General features: G+C 48.7%; 1 protein-coding gene across 1 annotated transcript; it reads right to left on the reverse strand.

The window, feature by feature from the left end:
• Positions 1 to 88: 88 nt before the first annotated feature.
• LOC102938733 (killer cell lectin-like receptor subfamily F member 1) lies at positions 89 to 18561 on the reverse strand. The gene is made up of 6 exons (XM_027829364.3): positions 18365 to 18561; positions 7161 to 7259; positions 6633 to 6779; positions 5017 to 5171; positions 4522 to 4634; positions 89 to 2681 (listed from the first exon to the last, which is right to left on the reverse strand). Exons 1-6 carry the CDS (start codon positions 18447 to 18449, stop codon positions 2558 to 2560), a joined length of 723 nt encoding a protein of 240 aa, XP_027685165.2. The 5' UTR covers positions 18450 to 18561; the 3' UTR covers positions 89 to 2557.
• Positions 18562 to 22126: the final 3565 nt, after the last annotated feature.

Here is a 22126-nt window from a genome sequence, read left to right on the forward strand (position 1 = left end):
ATGATAAAAGGGAGAGACGTTTGCCACGCTCTTCCTCTCTCTTCCACCTCCATCTACAGACATCACCACCAAGCAACTGAAGCACTGATCAAAGGGGAGAGCCTGGCTGAAGGGCAACCAGCCAGTCTGTGGTGAGAAGTATCTAAGTTTGTAAGGGCACTGAAAGCGTTAAGATCAGCTTAGAATGCGTTTTGCTTTTATTTCATTTGGCCAAATCCGACTTCTTGGGCTTTGACCTATAATCACTTAAAATCTATCTTTGTAGTTAATAAATTTGTTTATTCTACCTGAAGCAGTGTGTTTGGTTTGAAGCGTGTCAGAGACGCCCCTTGGGATAACAAACCTGGTACATATCAATTTCTTTGTTAAATTGACGAACTCCTATAAGCTTGCAGCGTCCAGTGGGCATAACTGGACGTTGCAAGACGGAGCTTCCTAGGATTGTGTCTCGGACCGGAGATATTGGCTAGTGTCATTTGGTTGCACAATCCAAGGAGCAGCTTACATGCCAGAGGCTATGCGTGAACAGCCCAGGAGTTGGGGTTCTCACAGCAGAGCAGGGTAAGGCTGGCTCCCAGATCAAGGATTGGAGTGACCTAGGAGATCACAGGTCCAGATAACACCAGAGGGGAATGTCAGAACCTGATAGCCCTATATAGGAAGAGGAGTGTGTAGTGGGAGGGGATTTGTAAGATTAAGGGAATTGGAGACCAGATGTGGCAAAGCCTGATTCTGGTCCCTTCCATGGCCCCTAGATGCTGCAGCATGGTTCCTTGTTTCTTAGTCTGCCTCCAGTCTGGTCCTAGTTGTCAATTACCCTATGCTGGGGTGTGTGACCCTTCTCTAGGGGAGACTGTCACAGTTTCAGAATAGCTGCATCTCTTTCCCACCTCCATCAGGTGAGGACTCGAGTCTCCAGCCGCCCCCTGTCTCTAGGCAGGGATCCCTGTCCCACTCCCTTGTGATCGGGGGTTTAAGGCTGAACTGTTGCCTTCCATACACCATGATAGCCCCAGCAAGCCAATCTGTCTAAAAGCCAGCACCTGCGCTTTGCTTCCACTGTGAACCCAATACCCAGCATGTTCCAGCTGTTACAAGCTAGCACATGGCCCTTTCTCAGCCGATAAATCCCCTTTGCTCAATTCATCCCATTAGCTCCAGTTGCTCCCTGGTGCCTTTAATGATTTCTTGCCCTTCTGGGGTTTGCACCTTTCAGACTGGGACATGGTTCTCATGGCTCTTTGCTGTATCCACACTCTGACACGTTCTTTTCTTCACCCGTCTACGGGTGTCCATCCCTGCAGTCCCTTGGGTGCCATAGGTTGGCTTTGGCCTTGGGCCCCTGGGTGTTGGGTTTCACGTGGTGTTGGTGCTTCCAAGTTCTGTCCACCTCCACTAGCTACAGCCAGCAATGCAGCTGTGCTGCCCTGTGAGAGACAGAGTGTGGGTGTCTTCATGCAAACCCAGCCTCTGAACCTGAGCCTGGGAGCCTCCTTGGGAAAATGTAGCCCTAGAGACAGTTTGCCACCCCTTTATTTTATTTTAACTTTTGTGCTGCGCCTGGTCACTGAGTGCCGATTTTCGCATCCGCAGACTGCACTTCAGGGATAGATTTCTGTAAGGCACTGACTTTCTTAAGTGTCTTTTATTAGAAACTGCAGTGCAAAAATGTGCAGTGCTAGAATGTCCAGGCTGCTAATTAAACAAATACTAATTATTCCAAATTTCAGAGGGTAGCTTGTTGCTACTTGAGTGATGTGCCTTCTCTGCCACATTTTAGATTCTTGAATGTATCTGAACTGTGTAACCCTGCTCTGCAATATATTTGTCTTCCTCATATCTGTTTATTTGGTATGTTCAGCTCTTTCCTGGGAATGGATTCTGTTGCTGACAGAAAACTCTCAAAATAGCACAGCCCCATCTCACTATACAGGGTTAATCTATTTGCACTGTTCCAGAGCCAGGATTCAAACCTGGTGCGCTAACCACTTGGCTTTTGGGTGGGGTTAGCTGCTATCTCCTCCTCCAGTCCCCTTGCATCTGAAGAAGTGGGTTTTTACCCATGAAAGCTTATGCCCAAATAAATCTGTTAGTCATTAAGGTGCCACCGGACTCCTTGTTGTTTTCTCCAGTCCCCTTGTGACCCTTAGCCTGAATTTTATTAATTATTATTATTATTATTATTTTATTTTGGCTGAAACTATTCAGTGAATTCAACATCAGTTTGTGAATAGTCTTCTTCGACTCAAAATTGCATTTTTTTTGGCAAATAAACTATTCAGTGGAAAATATTCCCCCAGCTCTACTTGTGATGTCATTTCACTAGTTCTCCCTTCACCATAATCTTCCAGCCCAGACAGGACCTGAATTTCAAATGCAAGAAAAGCTTTTCGTGCCGACTTTATCCACCTTATAAAAGCAGGGGGGAGGGGGAAGGGCACAAGCCCAATTTTTCCCTTTGAAGCTCACCTTCAATATTCATCATTTATGGGACATACTGAAACTTAAGAAGATTTCTCGTTCACACATAAAAAACACAGATAATAAATGTCACTGTCTATAGCTGAAGAGTGTCTTTTTCACAAATCCATTTAGCTGCAGCACTGCAGGTTTCAAAATGAATCCCATCTTCTTTTATCACCCCGCAGCTGTTCCCTTTAGGAGGACCTACTACCTTGAACCTGGGAAACAAAATAAATAAAGAATCCCTGTTTAGAATTTATGAACAAGATTTTTAGCAGCTTTGCCGCATTCTGACACCTTTCTCAAATTTCTTCCTTAACTGCTGAATTGTTCCTACAGAGCCCTAGATGATAAAACACTTCCTAGCCCAGAGGTGGGCAAACTATGGCCCGCGGGCCACATCTGGCCCGCAGGACCATCCTCCCTGGCCCTTGAGCTCCTGGCTGGGAGGCTAGCCCCCGGCTCCAATCCCTGCTGTCTCCCCTCCCCTGCAGCCTCAGCTCACCACGCCGCCAGCGCTCTGGGTGGCAGGGCTGAAAGCAGACCCGCTGCTCTGAGCGGCATGGTAAGGGGCTGGGGAGCAGGGGGGTTGGATAAGGGGTAGGGGATCCCAGGGGGCAGTCAGGGGACAGGGAGCAGGGGGTGGTTGGATGGGGCGGAGGTTCTCTGGGGGGGGGCGGTCCGGGGACGGCGAACAGGGGGGATTGGATAGGGGATGGGATCCCAGGGGTGTGGTTAGGGGCGAGGGGTCCCAGGAGGGGGCGGTCAGGGGACAAGGAGCAGGGGGGTTGGATGGGTCAGAGGTTCTGAGGGGGGCAATCAGGGGGCGGGAAGTGGGAGGGGGAGGATAGGGGGTGGGGGCCAGGCTATTTGTGGAGGCACAGCCTTCCCTACCCAGCCCTCCATACAGTTTTGGAACCCTGATGTGGCCCTCAGGCCAAAACGTTTGCCCACCCCGTCCTAGCCCATGATCCTGTAGTAGCAGCTGGTTGGCCTTGGTCTATTTTTGGAAAACACTTGTCCAATTTATAAAACCCAGCCCTCAGGATTAGCCCAACTGCTGATGGAAGCCATTGAATGAGGCTCAGGACTCACCTCTCTATGCAGAGGACTGTGCCTAGCACTTAACATCCCTTGCACCCTGTCATAAATATAAAGGGAAGGGTAACCACCTTTCTGTATACAGAACTATAAAATCCCTCCTGGCCGGAGGCAAAACCCTTTCACCTGGAAAGGGTTAAGAAGCCAAGATAACCTCGCTGCACCTGACCAAAATGACCAATGAGGAGACAAGATACTTTCCAAGCTGGAGGGGAGGGGGAACAAAGGGTCTGTCTGTCTGTGTGATGCTTTTGCCGGGAACAGATCAGGAATGCTCTTCATAACTCTTTAAGTTAGTAAGTAATCTAGCTAGAAATGCGTTAGATTTTCTTTTGTTTAATGGCTGGTAAAATAAGCTGTGCTGGATGGAATGTATATTCCTGTTTTTGTGTCTTTTTGTAAACTTAAGGTTTTGCCTAGAGGGATTCTCTATGTTTTGAATCTGATTACCCTTTAAGGTATTTACCATCCTGATTTTACAGAGGTGATTCTTTTACTTTTTTTCTTTAATTAAAATTCTTCTTTTAAGAACCTGATTGCTTTTTCATTGTTCTTAAGATCCAAGGGTTTGGGTCTGTGTTCACCTATGCAAATTGGTGAGGATTTTTATCAAGCCTTCCCCAGGAAAGGGGGTGTAGGGCTTGGGGGGATATTTTGGCGGGGAGACGTCTCCAAGTGGGCTTTTCCCCTGTTCTTTGTTTAACATGCTTGGTGGTGGCAGCATAGGGTTCAAGGACAAGACAAAGTTTGTACCTTGAGGAAGTTTTAACCTAAGCTGGTAAGAATAAGCTTAGGGGGTTTTCATGCAGGTCCCCACATTTGTACCCTAGAGTTAAGAGTGGGGAAGGAACCTTGACACACCCACACATAGCCTCTGCTCTCACCAATGCTGGAAAGCAACAACCCTGTGCCCCCTGCTGCACATCTTACATGGACTCAGAGGATAAAAACACTCACTGTGTTTGATTGAACAGGGAGCCGTCCACCCAAGTCCAGTTCCTCGAGGGGGATGTAACAGTGAGTCCAAGCCAGATCTGGTTTGCGCCTTTGGAAGTATTTTTTATGAATGTCTGTAAATGACATGGAAGAATGAAGTGACAGGAAGGAGGGGCTAGTGGTTAAGGTGCTCGCTAGAGACTCTGGGAACTGGGTTCAATTTCCCAGACTCCCTCTGTGACCATGGGCCAGTTGTTTAGTTTCTGTCCTGGCTGGGGCAGAATTAAGGCCTTGGTACAGTCTTTGTGGTGTCTGGGGGTCATGCTATTGGTGAGGTGTCCACCGCTGGGTGGCAGAGCACAGGATATGTACTCTTGCTGGCCTTAACTTTTCATTTCCTTTCTTTTTAGCTTGTGTGGGTATGTATAGAGCTACCCTGACAGACACACAACACAGTGGTTTTGTGTATTAATTATTACTAGTGATGTTCATATCTCCAGGACTAGTTTTATTTACCATCTCATCCTGGTCCCGGATCACCAGCAGCCGAGAGCTCCTCCTTGAACAGTCATCGCGGCTCTTGTTCCAGGGATGTTTTTCTTTTGACACCCAGTAGCACTTGTCCTTGTGCAGCAGCCAGTTTGGGGGGCAGAGCTTACACCCTGATCCCTCTGGAGGGAAAATGGAAACATTTAATGGAGCTGAAGGTTCTGAACTTCATTACACTCCTGCACAGACCTCCAGACTCAACATTTCCAGTAGAGCTATTGTCTTGGTTTTGTTTGAGGACAGGTCCAATAGTCAACTAGTAGCTGCAGGTGCTGCAGGCTGGGAGGGAGGGGTATTGGTGAAGCTGTGAGTACCTCAGTCCTAAAATAGCATGGGCTAATGCAGGTCAGGCTCAACTGGAATCCTCCTTCATTTCCTCCCCTCAGCTACTGTATTGTTCCTGTGTGCACTGCTTAACAGCCATTACGTTTCCTCTTAGAGATGGCTATATTCCAGTTGGGGGGAGATAATACTACATATAAAAGAGTTAAAATAACTTTATTTAGGTTGCAAAGTCAAAGTTGGAAATGCCACATTCATGGTTGCCCATGCAGCTGGACTTCAGCCTGATTGCGAGTTCATCCTGTACATTGAATGTTTGGGGAGCCATCATAGACATAGGAACAAAAGAGGCCTGCGCACTGAATGAGGCAGCAGCCCTGAGGAAAAAACAGTAGGTAATCATGCAATAAAGACCGTATCATAAGGCACACACAAATGGGGGCTGAATTAAGGTTGTGTGGGTAATTGTAAATTTGGCATTTCATAACTTTTGGGAGCTTGGCTTTGTAACCTTCCTGTTCTCGTAATGTCCTATTTCTAAAAATATATCTAAAACCATTTTATTACATGCAACTGGAACAACTTCCCCATCCTGAATCAGCAGCAGGGTTTGGACCCTGGATCTTCAGTATCACACCACACTGCTACCACTCCAGCAACAGGAGTAACTGTGCTCGCTGGTAACAGGAAAAGTCTGTTATTCTGAGAGACGGAGGCAGGGAATAGGACTGGGTCATCAAGGGAGCCCAGCCAGCTCTCCCCTCCTCTCCAGCAGGAGCTTCTGCCCTGTGTGGTGTTCCTGGGAACAATGGGTGAGGGGGAGCCTGGCGCAGCTCTCGCCCCCTTCCCACCTCCACCTGCTACCTGAGCAGGGTGTGTTGCTGTGGCAGGTAAGCCCAGCACTTTTGACTGTTATTTTGTCACACTACAGAGTTTCCCTGAGGATCACAAGCAAGGAGGGAAATGGCGACTCTTCCAAAGTTCACATCTCAGCAAAACCTGGATGAAATTTCATAGGCGAAAGAAAATATTTATCCAAGGACTCCCCTAGCCCCTTATTTCAGAGGTCTGCTTTGAACAATGGAAGAGTGAGAGCTTCTCAGAAATACCACAAGACCCTTTTACAAAGAAAGTGTTAGGGACTCTAAACAAAGTAGTTGCTGCCAGCTACCCTATGAGTAGTTTGTAAAGCAATAGACTATTTATTGCACTTATTGAAGTGGTTTGTGTCATTACCCTAACTGACCACTAGATGGCACTACAATACAGGAAGCTGCGGAGAGAGAAGGAGCTGAGGTTACCTGCTGAGTTGTCCTGAGATGATTCACACGCAAATTGTTTCAAGTGGAAACGGAAATCTTTTAGGCCAGTGCTGCAGTTGGATTGATGGATGACTCTCTCCCTGGTACTGTTCTCCCGTGAATTCAGATATCCTTTGATCTGAAAAACTTCAGAACAGCATGAGCATGAACAGCAACTACCACTTAGGGATTAGCAAACTGGGAACGAGGGTGTGTGCAACACCAAATCATTGCATACTGTCGCTATCAAATTCAGAACCGGGCCAGAGAGAGAGAGAGAAAATCTGATTTATTACACATTGTAAGGTGTCTTCCACTTTTCCCTGCACACTGAGCAGTGAAATTGAGAGAGCGGGATCACATGGCGCTCATGTACCAAGCTCTAACACCACCTTGGTCATGGAATATTGTTCCCTTTGTGGTGCTAATGAAGTGTCCAGGATATTATTCACAAGAGTGTTGGAATCAGAAATGTAGGGGGAGAAGAAATTTCAGGGATTTTGCATGAATTAATTTTAAACTGCTTACCCCAAACCCCCATCGCTATCACAGCTCCCAGCAGGACGAGGATCCCAGCTGCTCCAAGGCCTGCAGCGAGCCGATGCCGGTGGGGATGCTGAGGGTGAGCTGTAAGAAGCAGTGTTTGATGAAACACCTTCAGCACATAGTGCAAGAAATAATAACGGACGTTCCTGTGGAGCCTCCTCCAATGGGGGTTATGTTCCTCCTCATATAATACCAGGAATAGTTTTAAACCTGTCAGTTAAGGGCCATGTCACTCTTAGGGCACCCCTGTGATGAAACAGAGAAAAATACTGCAAAGGTGAAGACAATACTAACAAATCCCTACTGCCAATTATTTAACAACACAGTTATATCCCACTTACAATGGTGCATATTTGACCATGCTATAGGGCGAGTCTGTGAGTCAGCCCCTTCAGGCCTTGTGTTGACCTGGACAGTGCTTCTTAACCTTTCTGTGGTCAGGACACATTTGTAAACCTCGATGGCCTGCCACGACCTAGTATATAGCATGAGTGCAAAAAACACCCACCTTACTAAATATCTTACCCACGACATATAATATACACATTAGTGTACCAAGTACTAAATAGTAAACCATACATACCAGAGCAGCAGCGTCTGTGGCTCCTGTCCCGTGGGGCTGGCTGGGCTCAGCTCTCCGCTCTGGGTGTTGTGACTTCTGGGCTGAAAGTACTGCTCAGTTTTGACCCAGCCTCCCTGACAGGGGGGCAGGTAGGCCAAATTTGTGTGAGTGGCATTGTGACCTGGCACATGGGCTTGTAGTGCCACTCACGCAAATTTGGCCTCATCAGCCCCATCATCATGACAGAGGAGAGGCTGGGCCAAGCCTAAGTGGTGCTTAGCTCCTGTGCAGCAAGTCACAACATCTGGAGCAGCTCACTGAGCCCATCCAGCCTTGTAGACCTCCAAGTCCTTCCCCGCTTTCTGCACAAAGGAGTTACCTGTGTTCAGTCTGTTACCACCTCTGTTCAAGGACAGCCAGGTCGGTGTTTTGTAAATAAACAAGCTCCACTAAGAAAAGAGCTTGAGACCGGGTCACTAATTTCACCTCCAATGGGAAACTGACCTGCCAGGCCCAAAGTCTGCTAACGCTTGGCAAAACAGCAACAATATCAAGGAAGTCAGAGTCACTGGATCTATACCAAATAGTTGCGCATTTTCATAGTGATATAGAACAGCTGAATATAACCAGAGGGTCGCACACTTTGTAGCGTCTGTCGGCCGAGCTCATTGCACATGGCAGGAGCTCCCATCCCTCCATTCCCCCCACAAGCTCCCTGGGTGCCCCCTTCCACCTCCCTGTACTGCAGGGATTTCCTGCAACTCCCTCAATCTCCCCCTGCCAGGAGATCTGTGCCCTCCATTCCCCCATCTCCCATACCCTTTCTTTCCCCCATGCTGTCCTTCTTCCATGCCAGGGTCCCCCATTCCCCCCGACCATGTCAGCAGTTCTGTGTTCCCCTCATTCCTCCCCCCATTCCCATTCTCCCCTCATGACAGGGATGTTGTGTGCACCCGCATGCCCCCTTCCTCCCACTTCCATCTATGCCAGGGCCTCTGTCCTCCTTCCATTTCCCCCTTTCTCCACTCATGTTTCCCCAATCTCCCACCCCCGCCAGGAGTTCTGTGTGCACCTGCTTTCCCTCTCCTCCCAGACCAGCAACCCCCATTTCCCTCCATGTAGGACTCTACATGTGCCCCCATTTCCCCCCTTTCTCACATTCTCCCCTCTATGGCAGGGGCTCGGTCTGTACCCCATCCCCCCCACACTCCATACAAGAGTCTCCCATTTTCCTCCCAGGCCAGAAGCTGTGTGCACACCTCCTTCCCCCATGCCCCTCCATTGTCCCCTTCATACTCCCCTCCAACCATCATTATGTCTCTTCTGTCTAGGGTTGTCAAAATTGTATTTCAAAAATAAGGGACTGTTTTCTTAGCACTCCCGCCCCACCCCTCCTCCCAATATTATCGTTATTATTAATAAATAACAACAATAATTGGCACTCAACCGCATTCACCAGGGGTATTTCTTGCAACTTAGCAACTCCTGATCTTGTACAGAGATGAAAAAATAAGGGATGTCCCTTATTTACCTTTATTTACATTTACCCTCTAGTCTGTAGTACACAAGTGAGGATTGTGTGACAGTCAAATGTGCCAGGTTCTCTTTGTAAGAGGCATGTCCTGTGAATCCTCTGCTGAAAACCCTCTGCCACAGTAACGCTATGTCTGAAACACTGTGTCACCTTAACCCCTAAAATCCTCTGTGGGAACAACTCCTATGCTGGTAACAGAGTGTCTTCTGAACTTTTGTGCCAAAAAGCATTACATTATCAGCATCAGACTCCAGGGTTCTCTTTTTGTCTTGGTAACACCCACTATTTGAAGAAAACATTGAGCTCAGAAGTAGATATTTATAATTGTTATTGTATTAATTCAATTGCCATGTGGAAAGTAATTTGCAAGGCACAAAACACAAAACAAAAAGTTCAGAAAGTCAGATTTGTTGCAAAAGAGCTCTGAAAAAAGGTAATACTCCCCCTTAATTTTATTTTTTTCTGATCATTGGAGGTGGTATAAACACAGATTAATCACAGAAATGTAGGGATGGAAGGGACCTTAACAAATCATCTAGCCTATCAGCTGTGCTGAGGCAGGATTAAATATATCAGGTCCTAGCCCATCCCTGACCGGTGTCTGGAAGAACGTGAAGCCAAACCACATGCCAGAACTTTCAGAACAGACAAACTGCATCCAGACGTGACATTAGTGTGTAGCAAGCTGGTGCTCTGTAGAGTCACACCCTAGTTTAACGCACACAAGGGCTTGTAAAGATCCCAAGTAGACAAGCTCGTACATAGGACACTCCTGTTCATACAAACCCGAATGACATTAGCCTGTTTTTGCAGCAGTATCACACTGTTGACTCATATTCAATGTGTGATCCACTATAACCACCAAATCCTTTTCTGCAGTACTAGTGCCTAGCCAGCTATTCGCCATTTTGGAGGTGTGCATTTGATTTTTCCTTCCTAACTGTAGTACTTTGCACGTCTTTATTGAATTTCATCTTGTTGATTTCAGACCAATTCTCCATTTATCAAGGTTGTTCTGAATTCTAATCCTGTCCTCTAAAATGCTGGCACCCCTCCTACCTAGAAACTGTCATTCACAAATTTTACTAGTCTAGTCTCCACTCCATCGTCTAAGTCGTTAATGAAAATATTGAATAGTATTGGACACAGAAAAGACACCCATGGAATTCCACTTGATACGATCTCCCAGTTTGACAGTGAAGCATTGTTAACTACTCTCTGAGTATGGTCTTGGAACCAGTTGTACACTCATTTTATAGTAAATTCATCTAAGCCACATTTCCCTTGTTTGCTTATGAGGCTGTCATGTAGGACTGTGTCAAAAGCCTTGCTAAAATCCAGATACATTATGTCTACTGCTTCTCTCCATCCACCAGGCCAGTTACCTTGTCAAAGAAGAAAGTTAGACTGTTTTGGTATGATACCTGGTTGCCTGTAATTCTCTGTTAGCCAAATTTCCCTTTTTCTCCAGCCCCAGGTCCTAACCTCCTCAAATAAACATTGGGTCTTTAACCAGAGGCCAGTAAATCCTTTTCTTCACTCTGCACTTATTAGTGACACAGGCTCCATGACACAGTGTACCTAAATATCTCCCCACCTCTTTTCTTCTAATCCTCTCTAATGAGACAATGAAATCCTTCCTGATCCTGGAGCCTCCCAGGTTCCTTCTGCTCTGTTCACTCTTCCCAAGACTTGACTAATGCCCTGCTCCCTACCCCTCTGACTTATCCCACCAGCTGTAGCTCACGAAAGCTGATGCTCAAATAAATTGGTTAGTCTCTAAGGTGCCACAAGTACTCCAATTCTTATCTCCTTCCCATACTTATTGTTCTGACAGATGTATTATGCTATGTTCAGGTTTTATTTGTTACAGGATGCTAGAGCTGGCAGCAACATAGTCAAAAAAGGGTCATTTTAAAATAAAAAAAATCATGATTCTTTCCCTCCCCTCTTCCCATTTTTCATAACCAGCTCCATGTTTTTTGTTCACTAAAGTTATTGTAATTTTATGTGTGCAATTAGGACCACACATTATCACAGCTGCAACAGGTCCATTAAAGGCCCATCCCTGAAGCCCAAATACAAGTCCTTGAAGCACGACCACAGAAATGCACCTGTCCAGATACCTCTATAAATAAATCTGTAGAAACTGACTCCCACACTTACATGCAGATCACATGTGTATTCATGTGTACATTAGCATGCACTAACACAGATACTTCCACATTATTGAATATTACAATTGTTGTTTAGTGCCTAGAGACCCCAACTAAGATCAGGGCTCCAGGGTGGTAGGTGCTGGACATACATATAAAAAGAGAGAGTCTTCAACAAAGAGTTTATAATGTAGCTAGACAAAGGTGGGGAGAAATGTATGATCCATCATCTCTTCTGCAATTACTAGTCAATAACAGTCACTTTTTAAGAAATAATACATTTCTTTTAGAGTTCCCTTCTCTTTTAAAAACTTCTTATGAAATGAATACACACATATTTTATGTCATTAATTTTTGTGTGCACAAGCCAGCAAAAGGAATAAAAGTCAAAGAGTTAGGCTGCAAATTTTATTCACACAGGTATGAACACATGGGGCAAAGGCACACAGTCTCTTACACACATACAATGCCTGCACGCACACACTTGCCTACACAGAGACACTTTTTCATACACTTTTCCAGGGGTTGCCTAAATCACCCAGCTGGAAGGGAGGAAGGTGGGCTGGAGGGGAAAAGATGGGGTGGGGGTGGAGGACAGAGGATGGGGCGGGAAAGAGGCCAAGGATGAGAGCAGGGTGGGAGTGAGAGGGGGCAGTGAAGGAGAGCGGAGGGGGTGTGGAGGGGTATGTGGGGGTGGATGAGGATGCAGGGGGAAGCAGAAGGCTATAGGTGCATAAGGATGTGAGGGGCACAGGAGTGTATAGGGACATAATGGGAGTGCAGCAGTGTATGGAGGTGAATGGGGTGCAGGGCTGTGTGGGGTGAGGGACACAGGGGTAACGGCTCTGAGAGGTGGAGAGGATGGGTGGGAGAGCACTGTAAGGGGTACAGGGCTGGGATGGGTAAGTGTGGCGGGCAGGACAGGATGGGATGGAGGAGGGATGCAGTGAGGGGGATGGGGGATGGGGAGGGATGTACTGAGGGGGATGGGAGTGCAGGGAGGTTGGGACGGGAGGGATGCAGTGATGGGGGGATGGGGGTGCAGAGGGTGGGACAGGGAGGGATGCAGTAAGGGGGATGGGGATACGGGGAGTTGGGGCAGGGAAGGATGCAATGACGGGGGATGCAATTCCCAGCACTCAGAGATGGGGATACACATATCTTGAACTCCTGGGTGCTGGTGATGGGGTGACAGACCGCCGTTTGCCACAGGGCATGTACCGCAGCTCGAGCCCAGGCACATGAGCATGAGGAGAAGAGGGCCAGGCAGCTGCGGGAAAGGCACGCGCCATGCAACTCCTCAACAGCCACCTGCTTGTTGGATTAAAGTAATAGTTAATACATCTGTGATATGAGAAAATGTGAGAAAGATTGGCCCAGAACAGACCCTGGATTTGGCCTCACCATTAGAAAGAAATACACCCCTAAGCCTGCTGAGTCTGTGCTAATTGAAATATGCCTGTAGATGTGATAGAAAATATGTGAAGTGAAATAGAGTGTGATTGCGGCTGTACGTTTGGATGGGTAATAAAAGGTTGAGGTGCCAGCCTTAGAATCATAATAAATGATAGGACCGTTTGGCCAAAGAATGTGCTGGGCGATAACCCTGAGGGCACACTGGAATCTACCCCCAACCGTCCCAAGGACAGGGGGGCCGAAGAACCGAAGAAAATCGTCATTGCTGTGCCATCTGCGTGATTGATTATCGCTTCAAATGTGAGAACGGCAAGACGAGGCAAACCCCATAGACTTGTATGAGGATGGATCCCTATAAAGACAGACCCTAAAGACTGAGGACTTTGGGTCTGGTTCTGCAACCAACTTCCAAGAGCATCGGATGCGCATCCGACAAGTCCCGGCTCCTCCCTCGTGTCCAGGCCACCTGGCCAGTGACTTGGCACAAGCAACTCCTAGGCTGGTAACTGTAATAACAACCTTGTAGAACTTGTGTGTGTGTGTGTGAATGAATGAATGTGTGAGTGAATGAGATGTTATAGCTATAACTGATTGCTTACTCTGATTCTTTCTGTATTCACAATAAACGCGGCATATTGCCTGATCCCCTGAATAAGACCCTGCTGGTTTTCATTTTCTAAGTATAATATGCTGAGCGCTCGTGAGTCGCGCTAGTTCCTCCCCTGCCCTGACCCAGCCAATGGCAGCTGCGCCTGCCAGTGGGGGGGGGGCAGCACATGGACCCCCCCGGCCGCCCCTGAGGCTAGGAGCCGGACATGCCGGCTGCTTCCTGACCTGGGAGCCGCGCGGCGTGGCAGCGCCGCCAACTGGACAGTCAGTGGCCTGGTCAGCAGTGCTGACTGGAGCCGCGAGGATCCCTTTTTGACCGGGTGTTCTGGTCCAAAACCAGACACGTGGTCACCCTATTCCTGGCTCTTCCCTCACTCTTTCTGATATCCCTGACTGGGCCCCAGTGCTGCATACGGTCCCTTCCCTCTGCTTTCTCAGGGACTCTGCACTGCATACTGGCTCGCCAGTCCGAGCGCCATTCCAGATCCCAGCCCCGATCCTGTCTGACCCCTCAGTCAAGAGCCAGGTCCCATCTGCCCTCCCCACTCGCCGTTCAGAGACCGGCTCTTCAGCTGCCCCTCTCGGCTGTGAAGTGCACGTACAGCTGGGGGCAAAGAGGTCACCTAAGGATGCAGGGCCGGAAAGAGGGGAGCGGAGGGAGAGTCACCACAGCCTGAAGGGCATCCCAGGTACAAGGGAGTTAACTGGGATTTATGTGCTGGGCTGACAGGCATAGGGACCCTCTCACAGTACCCGACCCCTGCAATACCCTCGAGTAACTGCCAGTCTGATCCTCCCCTCCCCACTAACTGCTCCACAAACGTTGTGACACAAACTCCCCCACCATCCCCAGACAAACTGCCAGGCTGCCACCTCAATTAACTGCCACAGTCTGCTATAAATTTCCCCTCAGCTCCCTCTTTGCTCCCCCAGGCCCCTGTGATGTCCTGGACTAACTGCCAATCTGTCTGCCCCTCACAAAGACATAGTCAGAGAGTTCAAGGCCAGGAGGCACCACCAGATCATCCAGTCTGACCTCCTGTATATCACAGGCCACCAACACCACCCAGCACCCGCTCTCGACACCCAACAGCTGAAATGAGACCAAAGTGTTACAGACCTTAGGAGACTAGACGATTATGCCATAGACAGAACAGGAGGGACCCAGGTGCACCAGTGCCCAAGGCCCCCGCGCTGGCAGAGAAATAATTAAGTGAGACACACCCAGATAATCCTGACAAGTGACCCACTCCTCATGCTGCAGAAGAAGGCAATGACACCCCCCACCCCTACAAGGTCCCTCCCAGTCTGACCTGGGGAAAAATTCTTTCCTGACCCCATATATGGCAATCCGCTAAATCCTGAGCATGTGAATTGCCAGAGCTCCCCATGTGATAACTGATCCTCTGATGTCCTCCCTGCCCTTGCTACTTACTGGCTGTCCCAGCTCTGAACCTGCCATCCCTAACCCGCTGCCCCCCAATATTGTTTCCCATTCTCTATCTGACTTTGGGTTTTCCAGAACATGCCCCTGTAATGTCACCACTGACTCTTCCTCCCACCCCCACATACAGTAATTTCCCTGGTTCTTCCAGAGCCTCAGACCCCATCCACCTCCATATCCTGAGTAACTGTTTTGCCTCTGTACCCCCTCAGACAGAGCCCCCAGCTCTACCAAAACCTCCACAATAATCAGCCCCATGTCTCTCTGGCAGGCAGTCTGGTCCCCACATCACTAGCTGACCTAGTACGAACATTAGTAATTATTTGTGTCACTGCAGCACCTAGGGCCCCTCGGCATGGACCAGGACCCCAATGTGCCAGGCTCTGTCTGAACAAACCTTCCTCCCAGACCCCAACTCATCCCTGCTGAAAACATGCCTACCCCCCACTGCCAGACCCTGGTTCTTCCACAGCCTTCCCGCATCTCCCTGGGACATCGGTTGGTCCCTAAAACTACCTGCCGCAGACCTGCCAGAACCCCAACTTCACAGCCTTATATAACTGCCAGTCTGCCCCCATCTCCTCAGAGAAACCCTGGGGCTTCCAGAACCTTCCACCCCTGGTCACTGCCATTCTCTACTTGCCAGACCCTGCTGTGCTGGAACCTTCCACCATGACCCATTTTGTGTCTCCCTTTAGCCGAGGGTCTGTTCCTCCATTGCTATCTGACTCAGTGTTCCCCAAAACTTCCACACATCCCCCCAGCGCCCCCCTGCTGAGAACATGGCCGTCCCCCACTAACAGACCCCGGCTCTGCCACAACCTTCCCCCTTCACATCTCTGACTGACTGACACTGTCTCGCCCAGCCCCATAGAAAGTGGCTCTTCTGGCAGCTTCCTTCACCCCAGCCACTGGGACACGCAACCGCCAGCCTGTCCAACCCACAGACAGAGCCCCGCTTTTCCTGACTCACCACCATGTCCCTGACTAACTGCCAGTCTGTCCCCCGCCCCGCAGAGCCCCGCTCTTCCAGACCCACCACGATGTCCCTGACTAACTGCCAGTCTGTCCCCCACAGACAGAGCTCCGCTCTTCCAGACCCACTTCCTTCATGTTACTATTTTGTCATGCTACAGAGTTTTCCTGAGTATCATGAGCAAGAAGGGAAATGGCGACTCTTCCAAAGTTCACATCTCAGCAGAACCAGAATGAAATTTCATGGGCCAAAGAAAAGGCACTTCTCCAGCCCAGGAGCTCCCCTGCCATATTTCAAAGGCGTGCTGCAAACAACGGAAGTGCAAGAGCTTCCCAAAAAAGTCACAAGGACATTTTACAATGGAAAGTATTATGGATCCTAATCACAGGGGGTCACTACCAGCTCCCCCTATAAGTAGTTTGTAAAGCCTTTCGGGATGAAAAGTGCTGTAGAAATTGGGTATTTATTGCACTTATTGAAGTGGTTTGTGTTCTCCCCTTAGGGTTACCCTAACTGACCAGTTTTCAGAGTAACAGCCGTGTTAGTCTGTATTCGCAAAAAGAAAAGGAGTACTTGTGGCACCTTAGAGACTTATAAATTTATAAATAAATTGGTTAGTCTCTAAGGTGCCACAAGTGTTCCTTTTCTTTTTCCTAACTGACCACTAGCTGTCACTGCAATGCAGGAAGTTGCCGAGAGAGAGAGAGAGAAGGACCTCAGGTTACCAGCTGAGTTGCTGTAAAATGATTCACACACAAGTTGTTTCCAGCAAAAATGGAAATCTTTTAGGTCAGTGCTGCAGTTGGATTGATGGATGATTCTCTCCCTGGTATCCTTGTTCTCCAGTGAATTCAGAGATCCTTTGATCTGAGAAACTTCAGAACAGCATGTGCATGAGCATGAACGGAAACTACTACTAAGGGATTAGCAAACTGAGAATGAGGGTGTGTGCAATAAACCATTATTCACCATAGCTATCAAATTCAGAACTGGGACAAAGAGATAGAACAAGACAGGATGAGACAGAGAAAATCTTCTTCTTTAGACAGCACAAGGTGTTTTCCTTTCCCCACATACTGAATAGTGAAGTTGTGAGAGCTGGATCACCTGGGGCTCATGTATCAAACTCTAACATTACATTAAGAAAAGGAGTACTTGTGGCACCTTAGAGACTAACCAATTTATGCATCGGATGCATCCAATGAAGTGAGCTGTAGCTCACGAAAGCTTATGCTCAAATAAATTGGTTAGTCTCTAAGGTGCCACAGGTCCTCCTTTTCTTTTTGCAGATACAGACTAACATGGCTGCTACTCTGAAACTTTACATTGTTCATGCAGTATTTTTTCCATCTTGGTGATCACGAAGTGTCCAGGTTGTTATGCACAAGTGTGTCAAAAGCTCTTTGAAAGTCAGGAGGCTGGCACAGTCGTGTACATATTAGTGTATCTGTATTCTTAGCACTTGGGATTTATAGCCAGGCAGATTATACAGGCACAATGCGACTCCCAAATCTAATCTGTCCTTCCTGTATAGTTTACAGTCAGGTGCTACAGTACCCCATTGATTTGGGGAATTCTATCACCTACTATGTCAGGTCTTCTGTCAGCATCCATTCCAATTCACCTGCTTGTTGCTTTCACACTTCTCGCATTTGTAGATACACAGGTACAGGTTTTATTTTTGACCATCTGCCTATTTTTATTTAACTCCTTTGATGCCCTTTTGCAGAATTTACTTTTGTGATCTTACTAAGGTGACCAGATGACAAGAACAAAATATTGGGACACATGGGGGGGCAGAAAGAAAAAAGAAAAAAAAAAAAGCCGGAGCACTGCCGAAGCAAAAAGAAAGGGCTCACCAGTGTACTCCTCCAGCCCCGAGCCAAAATATCGGGACAAATGGCGTCCCGACCATACATCCATCAGGACGCGGGACAAACAACTGAATATCGGGACAGTCCTGATTTTATCGGGACATCTCGTCACCCTAGATCTTACCCTGCTCAGCCTCCTGATCAGCTATAATGTATGTCCTGTTGTTTACTGGAACCTGTACTTCGATATTATTAACATTCCTAATGGATGGATGTCTGATGTTAGAAGGTTCTTCAGCAATGACTAGCTTTCTTCCATGGATGGATGTCTGACCTTAGAAGACTTCTCAGCACCAGTTAGCTTCCCCCAGCTCTTACGTTAAATAAACACCCCAAATCCTATTTATTGCATGTGCCAAGAGTCTGGTCCCGCTCTAGTTAAGGCAGAGCCCACCCTTTCTGTACAAGCTCTCTCTTCCCCCATATACTCCCACACTCACTACATCATCTCTATCCACCACCCTCTGCAGTTATCTGCACCATCACTAGAGTATCACAATGGCACATCCAGAATTTCCACACACACGAGATGTTTTCCCTTGTCCCCTCCCTGCAAGGTAACATGTAAAGGCACAGTCAGTAATAGACACCACAGGGCAACAGTAAGTCACATACCTTGGGTCCCAGGTTGACACGACCGGTCGGATATTGTCATCTTTGGACGAAGGTTTAATACCGTGTAACCCTCTTCGTCCTCCATTGGCCAGGCTTGTCCTGGGTTTGAATTCTTTTCAGCAACTACTCAGAGAAGGGAAAAGAGCCAGCTACCAACTAACCCCCAGGCTCTGCAACTCAGGGCTCACACCTCCAACAGCAGCACTGACCCTTCTCATGAGAAACCACAGGAAGTTCAGGCTCTGAACACAAGTGACACCTAACTCCTCCGCCTTCCCCCACACCCCTGAGGCCATCACTAGACCCTGCCAGCATCTCTCCTGCAACTTCTGCCGAGTCCCAGAAAAGTTAGCTTTCATTTCAAGGGTAGGAACTGAAATCAATGGTGTTAGAGTAGAAAACCCTGTACGTAGCAGTAAGTGTTTGCTGGATCAAGCCGTTAGTTTCCTACAAAGGAAATTACAGCAGAGCGCTAGCTCTTCCATAGCAAAGTCCTAGAATAGCTTTCTGTTTAAAGGTTGACTCTTCTAAGTGCTCTAAAGTCCACATGGATATTCGAATTGATTTGAAATAGGATGTGCCTCATGGGGCTGCAGGATACAGCTAGTGATCCAAATTTGGGGTCATTTGAGCTAGGGGTTCCTGAGATGCAGTCCCCCCGAAAAACAGCTTTTCTTAAGGTTGACCGATTCTATCAACATTTTTTGCGCTGAACTAGTGATCAAACCATGGCTCTGATTGTGGCCCACATGGTCTGAATCATGGCACATCTACCCCAACTAGTGCACGGCACCCACTGCCTCTCCGGTGGAGCAGTGCTGCAAACAGTACTGCAGAAGGAGTTTAGCTCTATAGATAGCTACATGCCTAATGCTCCTGCACTAAGCAGATACACTGCCCATGTGGGACAGACTAGGTGAGAGGGTTTTCTAGCCCATCGGTTCTCAACCTTTTTGGGCTCAGGACCCATTTGTAAATGTTTATGGCCTGTCACGACTCAGTAAATAGCCTGGGGGTGGAGGCCCTGGGGTGGTTTTGGTCGGATCCTGCCCCCCCAGGGGGATTGAGTCCTGCCCGGCACTCACCCCACAGTGGCAGCTCCTGCAGCTCCTGTGCTGTGGGGCTGGCTGGGCTTGGCTCTCCGCTCCAGACCTTGCAACTTCCAGGATTGCAGCACCACTGAGGTTTGGCCGTGGCCCCCAGACTGGACCAAATTTGCGGGAGTGGAGTTGTGACCTGGCTCATGGGGTTGCAGTGCCACTCGCTCAAATCCAGCCTACTGGGACTCCCGTCATCATGATGGCTGGGCCAGACCTGGGTGGTGCTGGGACCCCAGAGGTTGCAGTGCCTGGAGCAGGGAGGTGAACCCAGCCAGCCCCGTGGGACAGGAGCCACAGGAGCTGCCACATGACCCTTTGAAACATTCTGGAGCCCCAGTTTTGGGTCCCGACCCACAGGAAAGCCTGTTCTCACCCACCAGCTCTCACTGCAGCTGGTTGGTTCAAGGGACTCTGCAGTAATCAGTGAATGTGACCAAAACCCAGCCAGTGTCAGGTTGAATTAGGCCCAGGGCAGAAATCTGAAATATGTCTGGAGCCATGTTGCTAAAATCTGCCTCTGTCAATGGGGTTTTGTTCTTTTGGGGAATGTAACCTGAGTATGGCAGATCATTCAGAAGGTGCTGAAACTAGTTTTGAAAAGAAAATAAATTACACATGCAAATGGTTGCTGGGAGGAGGGGGAGAGGGGTTTGGAGCTGAGAAAAGGGAAAAGGGGGGTTATGGGGAGGAGGATAAATGGGGATGGGTGGTAGAGGAGGGGAAGAGGGGTTGGGGGCTCAGGTGAGGGGGAAGAGGTGGGGGCTAGAGGAGTGGGACAGTGGAAGGGGGGACATGGAGGTGAGTGGCAGAGGGACTGGGGGAGAATAGGAGTGGGGCTCCTGTCATCCCCACCTTCTCCCCTCCCATGGCTGTACCAGGATCTGGAGGGAGCTGTCACATGGGGGGAGGGAGGGTTCTGAGCCCCTCTCCCTACCCCCTGTGTGTGTGCCAGGATGGAGGGATCCCTGCTCATCTATGAAGTTCTGACCCTCCTTCCCCTTCTGTGAGCCAGGATCTTGGGGCCTTGCCCCTCTGGGGTGCCTGAGCCCCTTTCCCTGCCCCCTGTGTATATACTGGGATCTGGAGAGCCTTGTCTATCTATGGGCTTTCTGAGCTGCTCTGAGTATGCATATCAGCTCCTGCCCCCATGTGTGTCAAAATCTGGGGAAGCCCTGCCCCTCTGGGTGTGCATTGGGCTACAGGGGGTGTGCACATTGGGTTGGAGTGTCGGGGGAGGGGAATAGATCAAACTGATGTAATTGGGCTTTGAATCAGTTTGCAGGGTGTACAAGGCAAGAAGGGAAACACAGTGGGTAACACAGGGATGGGGTATTAATCCAAAGTCTATCACTACAAGGCAGGTTTTCTAATCCTCTAATCAGTCTCATAGCTCTTCTCCAAACCCTCTCCAAGTTATCAACATCCTTCTTGAACGGTGGACACTAGAACTGGACACAGGATCCTGGCAGCGGTCACACCAGTGTCAAATACAAAGGTAAAATAACCTCCTGGCTCCTACTCAAGATTCCCCTGTTTATGCATCCAGGGATCGCACTAGCCCTTTTGGCCACTGTCGCACTGGGAGCTCATGTTCAGCTGATTGTCTATCATGACTCCTAAAATACTCTGTCCTACACTGCTCATGTGCTTTGTGCTTAGGGTGTCCTGGAGCATCTGTGAGGGTCAAGTGCTACAGTGTGTTATCTGAGTGTTGGGACGTTGCCCGAAAAGGGCAGAGTTAAGGTTGTGTTGTGGGGTGGGGTGGGGAGATTCCCCGGGTGTTTATGCATCAGTGACTTATGTACATGCAAAGCACATTTTGTATTTGACCAGCTTTTGCTGCTACAACCCAGCAGGTAAATAGAGAGATTTTCACAATTAATACAGGCAGTTCAACACTAGAGAAAATTTCAGACGAGAACAAGAAGAGCGCTCACTGTCAGATTAACAGCTGGAAACACATGAGCATGAGCCTGAACCACGGGCTCTCACAGGAAATTGCCTTTGGTCAAGAAATCACGTAGGAGTGGGGGGGTTGTTCACACCATCAACATACTCTCATGCTGTGGGCTAGCTCAGGTCTGCGCTGCCTGTCCAGCTAGGTGCTGCCATGCCATGCCATGCTCTCACCTCCCACTCCCCGGCCTCTGCCTGTGTCCCAAAGACCTCACCTACTGGTGAGACAGGGAGGGCTGCAGAGGAATGGGGGTGGGAGAAGGGTAATGATGAAATGATGCCAAACACGTGCTGTATAACATGAAAGGGCAGATTATTAAACGCAGGAAGAGCAGGTAGCAGCAGAGCAAAGGCCAGCAGTGGGGAGCTGGCCCAGAGAAGTGGGGTGTGAAGAGAGATTTGACAGTGACTCAAGAGGCTCCTTTGAGCCCTGGGAGAGGAAGGCCAATCCAGACATCGGCGGCTGCATGAACAAAAACCAGCAGACACAATGCGGGAAAGATCACAGAATCATAGAAAGGTAGAGCTGGGAGAGACCTTGAGAGGTCACCTAGTTCAGCCCCTGCACTGAGGCAGGATTAAGTAAACCTAGACCGTCCCTGACAGGGGTTTGTCCAACCTGTCCTTAAACACTTCCAGTGATGGAGATACCACAACCCCGCTTGGAAGTCTGTTCCAGAGCTTAACTATGGTTCAAGTTAGGAAG

The sequence above is a fragment of the Chelonia mydas genome, chromosome 14 (assembly GCF_015237465.2).
Source record: "Chelonia mydas isolate rCheMyd1 chromosome 14, rCheMyd1.pri.v2, whole genome shotgun sequence".
Lineage (NCBI taxonomy): Eukaryota > Metazoa > Chordata > Testudines > Cheloniidae > Chelonia > Chelonia mydas.

Bases quoted from the DNA above. Each gene is read 5' to 3' on its own strand.
- LOC102938733 (XM_027829364.3), bottom strand. From the start codon at position 18,449: ATGGAGGACGAAGAGGGTTACACGGTATTAAACCTTCGTCCAAAGATG. The intron at 6,780-7,160 runs GTAAGCAGTTTA...GCTGTTCTGAAG, and splicing joins GATAGCGATGGGGGTTTGGG to TTTTTCAGATCAAAGGATAT. The intron at 5,172-6,632 runs GTAACCTCAGCT...TTTTCCCTCCAG, and splicing joins ATCTCAGGACAACTCAGCAG to AGGGATCAGGGTGTAAGCTC.